Source organism: Propithecus coquereli, unplaced genomic scaffold (assembly GCF_000956105.1).
Source record: "Propithecus coquereli isolate 6110/MARCELLA unplaced genomic scaffold, Pcoq_1.0 Scaffold386, whole genome shotgun sequence".
NCBI classification, from domain to species: domain Eukaryota; kingdom Metazoa; phylum Chordata; class Mammalia; order Primates; family Indriidae; genus Propithecus; species Propithecus coquereli.
In genome coordinates, this window is record NW_012149574.1 from 1,772,729 (window position 1) to 1,784,239 (window position 11,511).

General features: G+C 36.3%; 1 protein-coding gene across 1 annotated transcript in view; it reads left to right on the forward strand.

Moving 5' to 3' along the window:
- The first annotated feature begins 7,772 nt into the window (after positions 1 to 7,772).
- Positions 7,773 to 11,511, forward strand: part of CD200R1 (CD200 receptor 1) — a 10,513-nt gene continuing 6,774 nt past the window's right edge. Inside the window, exons 1-2 of the mRNA XM_012652221.1 lie at positions 7,773 to 8,145; positions 8,266 to 8,517. Coding sequence (XP_012507675.1) covers positions 7,773 to 8,145; positions 8,266 to 8,517 — 625 coding nt within the window. The remainder of the gene's footprint in view (positions 8,146 to 8,265; positions 8,518 to 11,511) is intronic.

Genomic DNA, 11,511 nt, shown 5'->3' on the forward strand with positions numbered 1-11,511 from the left:
TAAAAAACAAACATGATTTTAAAAAAGAAATCTCATATTTAGTATTTCAATTTTTTTCCTTTTTAGAAGCAAGGACAATTGTAATATTAACCTATGAGAAATGTGAAGGAGAAAATTTTAATTTGAAAACCATGTCGCATTTCAGAGTGTCAAGATGGGAAACATTTATTTTTCCTTTCTGTTCTCTTTCCATAGGAAATACATTTGTCTCAGGAAAAAAAAAAGTCCTGAAATCATTATGTGAGACTAGTATAATCATGAAAGCTGAGACTCTTATTGGGGCACTGGTACTTCTTCAGATACTAATATTTCCTACAGTTCCTCTAGCCACATGCCCTTTGCACATAGTATTACTTTTCTTTGAAATGCTCTTTTCTCCTTGTTTGCATCTTATCTGCTTCTCATTCATTGGATCTTGTATTAGTTACCTATTACTACATAACAAGTTTCCTTCAAACAAATATTTATTGTCTCTCAGCGAATTAAGATGTGCGTGTGAGAGAGAGCACATGAGGACAGGAGCCTTACTCTTTATAACCTAATCTCGGCAGGACATCTCCTCACTTCTGCTGTATTCTGTTTGTTAGAAGTGCGTTAGTAGATCTAGCCCACACTTAAGAGGAATGGGTTTTACAAAGGCGTGATCATTGGGAGCCATCTGAGAGGCTGCCTACAACGGATCTCAATACTGAGATAAGTAGCTCAAGGTACACTTCCCATACTTCTCCTTTATTGCTATTGCAATGCCACACAATTGTCCAATCATTTGATTAGTTGTCTATTGGCCCCATTAGATTGAAAGCTCCTTAATGAATAAATATTTATTGTCTACCTATTGTAATTGAGTAAGTTAATATTAATACAGCTTCCAGCCTCCCTCCATCTGTCCAAAAGCTTTAGTATACCTGGTAGGTGGTCACTCAGGTGCCATTTGAATGAAAACTATTAGTAACTGATCATTGTCTCAGAATGCCAAGAACGTTTCCTTTACTTGTAAAATTTATCTTAAAATTAATGCGTTAGTCTTTAGATAGCTTCAGTAGAGAAAAAGATCACATAAGTCTCCTATTCATGTTTGCCATTTAGAAACAATAGCATTTGGGGAAAAAATTGGTGATGCTTTTCATTATACCTGAAGGATGATACTACTTTTTAATTATATATCAGAAATAAAAGTGTAATTCAGGCTCTCTCCTCCATAAGTTATGAAGTTCATGAACTTTCTGGCAGGCTATTATGGACTTTCACTAGTCCCCAGATGATACTGTGAAAACCACTGTGTTCGTGGCAGAAATATAATTAAATCCTTTGGATGACAATTTATTATATTTTCAGGACCTTTGAAAAAAGAGGCAATTTAATTCTACAGCTTGTTACTTGGATCCATTCATAACACTAAAAACTTTTGGGAAATAATACTTTTCTGTCTACCCTACATCTACAATCTGAAGTTTATAAAACATAGTACAAACATTCACTAACTAAAATGTTAAGGTTAATATTTTAAGCTTTTTTGAGTCAGGAGATTCATGGTAAAAGTTTCCATACTGTACTGACTTTACCAGACCAGTGATCAGAAAAAAGTCATGTGCTATAGTGTAGCTAAATAAAGGTTACTCGGACAATGAATTATAATTTGAATTTCTAGGTCTTTGTATGATTAAGATCTCAGTCATAATGTTGCATTCATTTTAAATGAAACCTTGAATCTTTAGGAGAAATGTACTGCTTACTTACAGCAGTTTGTATTGCTTAATACTCCAGTTTGTTATGTACTTTGTATACTTTTCATGAGTTATTCCTTATTTGTTGAGTAAGTAAAAACAATAGTCCGTGTTTTGAAGAGGGGAAAATGAGAGCATATAAGTTCATTGCCTAAAAAGATTCGGGAAAGAAAAAACAAGGGAAGAGGTAAAACTCATATCCCTCATATTTTCTAGCCGTTAGAAATGGCTTAATGCTTACTCCATGCATAATCCGTAATGGTTTAGCTCTATATTTGTTGTAATAACTTTGGAGAGTTATTAAAATCTGGAAAAAAACAAAGTTTTGAAATTTGAAAGCTTGAAACACCAAATGAAGAGTGAAATAGTTTTATTTGGTTTTCCTCATGTAAAATTTCAGTATATTTTCACAGATTGCAATGTATATTTATTGTGTGTTCTATTTTTTAGAAGTACTACAGTAAATTCACTCAGTGTTAAATAACAGTTAAGATATTAAGTTGTAAAGATCATAATAAGCAATAAAAATGCAATCTACTTAGTTCAGTACCAGTGTAGGGGCCCCAAGTCCTATAAAGAAATGTCAAAATAAAACTATTGTACACAATTCTTTTTTGCAGTTATATACTTATTAAATCATAGCCACATTTTTTTAGTGTACAGTTTTGCCCAAGTTAAGGGTTTTAGTTTGAAGTTCATTTATCAGACTCCTTACTGCTTTGTTAATAGATCTGCAAATGAACGAAAGGGTAGAAAATCTTAACTTTTTTGTTTTTCATCACTACGCATTATAAATGATAAATGAATATACACAACAATGTTAAATATTTAAGTATGGCATAATCCATGCTCTCTTTTGGTTAATAAAAGTTACCGAATTAGTTTTTATTGAGGAAGGTGAAATTTCAGAAATATCTGTCTCTAAATTTTTTTAGAAAGTAGAGCACTCAAAGCATAGTATTTTACAATAGACAAAAACTGTTTATCATCACAAGAAAATCATATGTTGTTTCTGAGAACCTTTTCTTTCCTCTCTGGAGTATGGGTTGCACAGTCATGCCGCTGCAATGTCTGTTGCGTGGGTGGATACATGCTTGCTCAGGCATGTGACTATTATGATTTGGGAAAGGAAACTTCTGGTGTTTGAAGTGAGTAAGAAGTTTCACTAGTAGTAAAATCACAAAACATTCTTACTTCTACTTATGAGTTTGACTTAAATGGAAATTTTTTTTTAGCATCATTTTCAATGTCAAGAATTTTTGTTTGTATTTTGTTTTGTATTTATTTGCATGGATGCATATTCTAATGTTATGTGTATTAAAACTTAACATTTCTGCTGCTGTTTTAATTACCCCCTTTTAACTTTATTGAGGAATAATTTATGTACAATTAACTGTATGCATTTAAAATATGCAATTTGATGAGTTTTGACTGTTGTATACACCTGTGAATCATTACCATAAATGACATACAAAACGTTTTCATCATTTCCAAAATATTCTTCATGTATCTTTGTAGTCCATCCCTGCCTTCACCCCCACCTGCAGGCAACCACTGATCTTCTTTTTTTCATCAAAGATTACTTAGTGTTTTATGTTAGTAGCAGTAGTTTGCGTTGCATTTAGTATGCATTCTTTTGTGCTTGTCTTGTTTCTCTTAATGGAATGATTTTGAGATTCATCAATGTTGTCTTTTCCTTTTTGTCTTTGAGTAGTATTCCATTGTATGGATAGTTTATTCACTTATTTGTTGATTGACATTTGGGTGGTTTCCAGTTTTTGGCAATTGTGAATAAATATTTGGAAATAAGGCTACTATGAACATTCATTCAGACACAAGTATTGTGTGGACATATGTTTTCATTTTTCTTAGGTAAATACCATTGGATTCACCAGGTTATAAGGTGGGCACATATTTGAATTTTAGAAAAACTGCCAGAAATTTTCCAGTGTTGTTATATTATTTTACGTTCCCCCTAGTAATGTATGAGAATTCTAATTGTCCACACTCTTACCAGTACTTGTTATCAGTCTTTTTAATTTTAGCCATGCTTATAGTTGTATAATCATTATCTCACTGTGTTTTTAATCTGGCTACTAATATGGAACATCTTTCCATGTATCTATTGGCCATTAGAATATCTTTTTTTTCCCTTGGTGAGGTCACCCTCTTACCCAAGCATTTCCCCAGGGGCCTGAATACTACCCCACCCCCCGTCACAGCGGCTGCATACACTTGCCATTGGTGTGCTGTCATTGGTAGAGGCTGTGGTAAAGTTGTTTTGGGTACTGGAATGCCTGATGGGTCCTTCTTCAGGTTACAGTGGTAGCAGTGGTGGACTAAGCATGTCTATCCTATGTCCTGTAACAGTGTACACTGCCACCTGTATTGGTGGTTCCAGGTAGATCGATTCTTGGGCCTCTAGGTGGCTTTTTCAGATGCTGGTTATAGTATTGGTGTGCTGGATGGGATGGATGAGTGAGTTCTCAACCTCCTGGGAAAATCTTAGCTGTTTATTTGTCACCTTGGTCCATTCTTGGGGAGGGGGATGATGAGCGCCAGGTACCTATAGTAAGCCATCCTTCTGACATCTGCTTCAACTTTGTATTTCCCTTTTTACTCTTATAAGGCAGGAAAAATGAGAAAGGAAGAGGGATGATGAACTCTTACCAGTTCCACTTCTAATTCTTGAGAAAGGGCTCTACTTTGTCCATCTGGGTGAGGGGCCCGCCATTGGACTAAATGACTTTAATTAATGGGTGGCATCTGTACAAAGGAGTATTAATTGGACCAACTTATGTGAAATGCCCACACTGGACCACTCCCCTGGTTGGGGAAGGAGGAAGAGGTGGAGACAGGATTACCTTGTAAAAAAATAGTTGACAATATGAGGTGTCTCATCAATGGGAAGTCATTGATTAATAACGCAGAAATGCAATTTTCAAAATGTTAACATGATTTTTTCCCCTAATGATGATATCACTTGTAATTTCTATTTTCCATGAGTTTTGCCTAATTTTAGTTATGTTTAACTGATTGTCTATGCTATTGAATAAGACTATGTATAGAGATAGTGGCTTCCACTCTGAGCACATAACATTGGTTTCATTTATCTTTCTCTATATATGTTCTAGCTTCAAATAGTTCATATATGGATGGAAAGCGTATGACCCAAATCTCTTCAACACCTGTCTCAGAAGGTAACGTGCTTCATAATGTAGTGGCCAGCACTGAGGGGATAGATAGTTGAACTTTGTTAGAAACATAGCTGATGTCCTGGCTGGGTGCCTGCCTTGTGACTACTTGAAGAATATGGTGATCTGAGTGTTGTAGGATAAACAACTCTCTAATTGTTTGTTTGCAAACAAGTCATGCTCTTGCTTGTCTCTGAACCTTTGCCAAGTTGGAGTGGTGGAAAGAGAGTGGATTTAAATGCCTCTCAGATCTGTGTCTAAGTCCTACCTCTTTCTTCATGTATTAGGTTGGTGCAAAAGTAATTGCAGTTTTAGCATTGTTGAAATTTGCGTTTTACTATTGGAATACATTCTTAAATAAATGTGGTTATGTTATACATCATTTTAATGTGCATTTCTCATTTTATATTTTTTTTTTTGCTAATGACTTATTATTTGCTGTTTATTTTATATGTATTTTAGACTACGGAAATGATGTTAGACAAAAAGCAGATTCAAGTGATATTCTTATTTGAGTTCAAAATGGTGACATGAGGTCGGGCTCGTAAAGCAGCAGAGACAACTCACAACATCGACAATGCATTTGGCCTAGGAACTGCTAACAAATGTACAGTGCAGTGATGGTTCAAGAAGTTTTGCAAACGAGACGAGACCCTTGAAGATAAAGAGCACAGTGGCTGGCCATCGGAAGTTGACAACAACCAGTTCAGAGCAATCATCAAAGCTGATCCTCTTACAACTCCATGAGAAGTTGCCAAAGAACTCAAGGTCCACCATTCTATGGTTGTTTGGCATTTGAAGCAAATTGCAAAGGTAAAAAAGCAGCTCAATAAGTGGGTGCCTCATGAGCTGACTGAAAATCAAAAAAATTGTCATTTTGAAGTGTCATCTTCTTGTACACAACAATGAACCATTTCTCAATTGGATTGTGATGTTCAACAAAAAGTGGATTTTATATAATTAGGTACAACCAGCTCAGTGGTTGGACTGAGAAGAAGCTCCAAAGCACTTCCCAAAGCCAAACTTGCACCAAAAAAAGTTCCTGGTCACTGTTTGGTGGTCTGCTGCCGGTCTGATCCATTGCAGCTTTCTGAATCTTGGTGAAACCATTACAACTGACAAGTATGCTCCGCAAATTGATAAGATGCACTGAAAACTGCACAGCCTGCGCCAGCATTGGTCAACGGAAAGGGCCCAATGTTCTCCACTACAACACCCAACCGCACGTTACACAATCAACGCTTCAAAAGTTGAACAAGTTGGGCTGCGAAATTTTGCCTCATCCTCCACATTAACCTGACCTCTCGGCAACTGACTACCACTTCTTCAAGCATTTCGACAACATTTTGCAGGGAAAACACTTCCACAACCAGCAGGATGAAGAAAATGCTTTCCAAGAGTTTGACAAATCGCAAAGCATGGATTTTTATGCTACAGGAATAAACAAACTTACTTCTCGTTGGCAAAAATGTGTTATTGTGATGGTTCCTATTTTGATTAATAAGATGGTTTGAGTCCACTTATAATGATTTAAAATTCATGGTCTGAAACTGCAATTACTTTTGTACCAACATAAATAGTTATGTGATCATTATTTGACTATGAAATGCAAGGGCTTGAGTACCACAGAAGACAGGTGACATAAAAACAGGAGAGAAGAGATACTAACTGAAGAGTTTAGCAAACACATGCTTCATTCGCATAAAGTTTTTCCTGCCATAGCTGGTTCTGCTCATGTTATAGAATGCCATTACTGACACTCACCTCTGTTGCAGATGAGTTGTGACAGACTTTGGTCTACTAATCACCTCTCAGTAGATCCCTATCAGTCATGGACACATTGTAGGCTTATGGGAAATGTGAGGTTCTATGTTAGAAGATGCTTGTAGGATGCAGGGCTTAATTTTTACCTTGAAAGATGGACAGAAGAGGTCAGCTTCTATATTTACTCCTGTTAATTATATTGAACATACAAACACAAAATCTGGGGGCAAATTTCACAGCTAAACTATCTGGAAGCCTACATGTGACTAAAGTGGAAGGAAGGGAAATTCATCCAAAGGCTATGTTTGATAATGTCATGAATTTGCAATAAAATCTTTTTATGGGAAATGTCCAAAGGAAAAAAAATCTTGTTTTGTTTTTCAATTATGTACTAAATTACTTTTTCACCATAAATAAATATTTCTAAGCATCTCATCATTGGACATCATCATTTTTCATTTTTGTGCGATGGCTTACCTGGTGAAATTATAGATTTTTTAAAGATCTGTGGATGTCACTGACTTTGTGATTCTTTTAAATAAAAAATAAACTCTAAAATGTCCAGGTAGCTCCATCGGAATGCCATATTATTTACTTTTCATGAAAGAACCATATACTTTCCACATTTATGTTTGTCTGAAATAATAGCCACAGAGAAAGACATTTAGTTTTGATGTTACTGATATTTTTGTGCTTTTCACAACTTAAGATGAAACAACCAGATCACTAATTATTCCATGTTCTTTCCTGAAGTGCATGAATTGTATGATAAATATAATAGTCTCTTCCACCAAAAGATTAGATTTAGGACATTGTCTTTGTTGTTTAATTTAAAAGTCTTTCCTTATTTTGTTGTTTCTATATATTAAAACTCCTAAATTAATTTCAAAATACTTTATAATATATATTGTTTTCCTCATAATGCATAATACAAGAGAAAATTTGTCAATCTCTGAATTGGGTTTAATATACTATTTATATTGTGTGAATGTTAATTTCTTATGTAAGTGTAATATTTCTGGAATATTATCACCAGCCAGATTAGTATCTAGTACAACTTCATGTAATATGCTGTGGATAAATTTAACACATGAAGTTGTTTATCAAGATTTTCTTTTATCGTTCTCCTTTTGTGTGTGTGTGTCCAGTTTACACGTCACTGTCTGTAGTGATAGATACCAACACTGTGCTCCACTGCCCTCGTACATTGACGAGAGCGCTGCTAACAACATGGGAAGTAATCCTCAGGGACAAGCCTTCCTGCAAAAAAGCTTACAGGAGCGACACAAATGAGATGAAGGAAACCAACTGTACTGATGACAGAATAACCTGGGCCTCCAGACCCAGTCAGAATCCTGACCTTCAAATTGCTCCAGTGGCCATTGCTCACGATGGGTATTACAGGTGTGTGATGGCGACACCTGATGGGAATCTCAATCATGAGTATCACCTCCAAGTGTTAGGTAAGGAGGGTCATATGCTGTGGTATTTCACGTCACCAGATTTGTGACTGAAATGAATGTCTCTCTAAATTCCATATCCCTTATGTTAAGACTGAAGCATTTTCCCTTACATCTCTGCAGTTCCCCCTGAAGCTACCCTGTTTCTAAGCAGGAATAGAACTGCGGTGTGCAAGGCAGTAGCGGGGAAGCCAGCTGCACAGATCTCCTGGAGCCCAGAAGGGGATGATTGTGTCACTGAGCAAGAACATTGGGGCAATGACACACTGACTGTCCAGAGTACATGCTCCTGGGAGGTCCCCGATGTGACAAATGTGACCTGCTCTGTCTCCCATTTGACTGGCAACAGGAGTCTGTTCATAGAGCTGCTTCCTGGTTAGTAAATCTTCCAGTTTTCTGTTTGAGTTTTTTCATTCTTTCTGAGGAGTTACAAAGAAAACAGAATATGCAGGGAATTTTGTTCAGGGATGTTTTCTCTAGCCTCCACTTTATCTCCCTTTTCCCCACAATAAAGAGATATGTTTAAAAGAAAAATACAGCAATTTATTATAAAAAGCCTTATTTTAGAATGGTTAATCTTAATGTTCACTTCTATACTGGCAGTTAAATTGGCGTGAACAATATACTTTAAAAAGAATACTTAGGTTTAGCTGAAAGGTAAAGTGTAATTTGAAACAAATACTTAAGGTTTTATTGGAAGGATAAAGTCACTTGTACATGGCCTTCATGAATTTTTAGTCTGGTAGACTTTTCCCTTCCAGGCTCCTTCTTCTGGAATTTCTTAACTTTTAATAACATCTATGATTCAGTTAATCACTTTTTTCATTCTTCATTTTCTACCTTGATCCTACTTTCATTTTTTTAGTGTTTTAAAAAAAAAATTAAAGACTAATTTAATCAACATACATATAGTTTAAAATCAAATTGTTTTATCGGGCTCAATGAAAATTATCAGCTCTCCCCTGCCTTTTCCACCCTACTGCTCTGCATTCATTCAACTCCCTACAGGCAGGTACTATCCAATTTACCAGCGTTTGTGTAGTAATTAACTCTATTTTTTTAAAAAAACATGGTCATGTTATTATTTCTTACTGTATCAAATTTAGACATTATGTATCCACTTCTTCTTATGGTAGATGTGGATTTACAATTACCATGTTCCTTAACCTAGTTCTTTATATACAGTGACATAGCAATTTTTTATTAAATGGCCAGTGTTCACATTAATTTGAGTATGTAAGTATTATGAAGTGCCGAATCAAGAAATAAACCCATGCTTTCTCTTTTGAATAATTTTTCGTTTTTCTTGGACTTCATAATTCTTTTACTTTTTTTGAATCCTTAAAAATGTATGTACCTTTTGTGAGTTGTCACCAAGCTCCCTCACAAAGCTAGAGAAGCCCTTACTAATACTTTCCACACAGTCAGGTTTATTGTGTAATATGTCACTTCCGTTTTTTTTCTTGAAGTCATCCCTTTTAGAGCTTTTCCACGCTCTGGGTCTAATCTGTCCTGGTTGGTCTCTAGAGATGCTTAGCAGCGATTATCCTGGATGTTCTTTTTGCCTCAGTCCTCTGCTTGGTTCTGTGCCTGTGTAATCTGAGTTTCTTCTGCCTTGTAGTCATTTGTGTGTTCAACCTGTTTCTTTCATAAATGAGACTTTTCTTAAGTCTTTGTTAATCCTTGGCTAATGTATTCTTGTCAAAGTGAGCACTAAGGAGCTGACTGGAAGCTCTACCATCTGATCTTGGGGCTTGTGAACTAGTTAGCTTCAATACAGTGAAAAACAGGTACATGATTTTTTTATATAAATTGGGAATTTGTTATGTATCTAAAGGCCTTTTCCCTGGAACTGTTCAGGGTCAGTAGAAAATAACTCACCAATCTGTTGTCTTGGAGAGATAAGCCTGACTATCATTGTGCTGGAAGAGAGGAGAGTGTGTGTGTGTGTGTTTGTGTGTGCAAGTGTGCATGTGAGCATCCCACTGTTGAGAACCCAGACTTCCCTTTAATACCTCTCTTCAGTCTTACACTTCATCCTGACCCCCCATGATGTCTGGGTGCTTGACTCTGGAGTCTCTCCAGTTCATCTTCTCTAGGTCAATCTCCCTTGTTTCTGCTGGTTGGGGAAAGTGTGCTGCACAGAGTCGGGCAGCGCACTTGGCAACCTGCCTGTTCTCAAGACAAACTTTCAAAGAAGCTCCTGACCTTTAGTCCCACACTTCCGCCCTACCCCACACACCCCTTTATCTGTATTTGATGCTTCCTACTCTAGAGTCTTTCTGGAGTTTTGTTGCACTGAAACTTTGACTTATTCCACTGTGTAAATCATTTGCCATTCTTTTGTTCATTTTTCTGTTAAGAACAGGTTGAAATCTTTGATCTGCTCTTGTCTTCGTCCCTGTTATGTTTGTCTTTGCAGGTCTACCCTTTAAAAAACTTCTTTACTACACTTTAGTAAGTTATAAAAAGGGAGAAGAGGAAACTCATGTGTTGAAACAACCATTTTCCAATATCCGTTTTTTAAGTGATATTTATTTCTTTAAAAAAGTTTAGCAATATTTACTGATAAGATATTTACTAATAATTGTTCCTTCGTTATGCATGAAATCCCACCATCCAGTGTTAAAATATGGTGTCATATTTAGAAGCTATTACTTGAAGGGGTCTTCTTGTCCCAACTCCAATGTAGGGCAGGATCTGTCTTCCTTGAATGATGGATCTCCATACTACCCCTCCAATGAGAGAGCTCATTAGTTTGAGTTTCCAAAAGTGTTGCTGTTTTTAACAGTACTGTTTTTAACAGTAAAGCCAAACTTTATTTTTCCAATAAAATACTGAGAAAGCCAATATTTAAAAACATCCACCATGCATGGAAGATGAAAAAACCAGGTGCCAGCTTGCTCAGCCTGTACCTCACCTCCTTCTCCTGCCCTTGAGCCACACTCACAGAACACCAGGAGCAAGTTTTGAACCCCTGCCTCTCAGAGCTGGCAATGGCTTTATTGACTTGTGTGTTTGTCAGATAGGACTTTATACTGCTGCCAGCAGCTAATAAACAAAGTTCCTGCCGTGGATGCATTTTCCTTTCAATGCTCTGGCAGAAAGGTGACTTCAGGATTAGGGTTATTTTTCCAACTACCTTCCTTAAATTGCCCATTTATTTCTGAATGTTGGAGGTGAGACACACTATGTTCTTGCTGTAACAAGGAGATCTAAATTTCACATCTCTCCCATAGGAATGCACCATTCATGAATCCTTAAAACACCAAAATCCTGGCATAAAGTTGTGTCTTGCTGGAAACTCTGGAGTCTGAATTGATAAAGCAATTTTATTTTAGCAGTTCTTAAACTATTAATGGGTCTGAA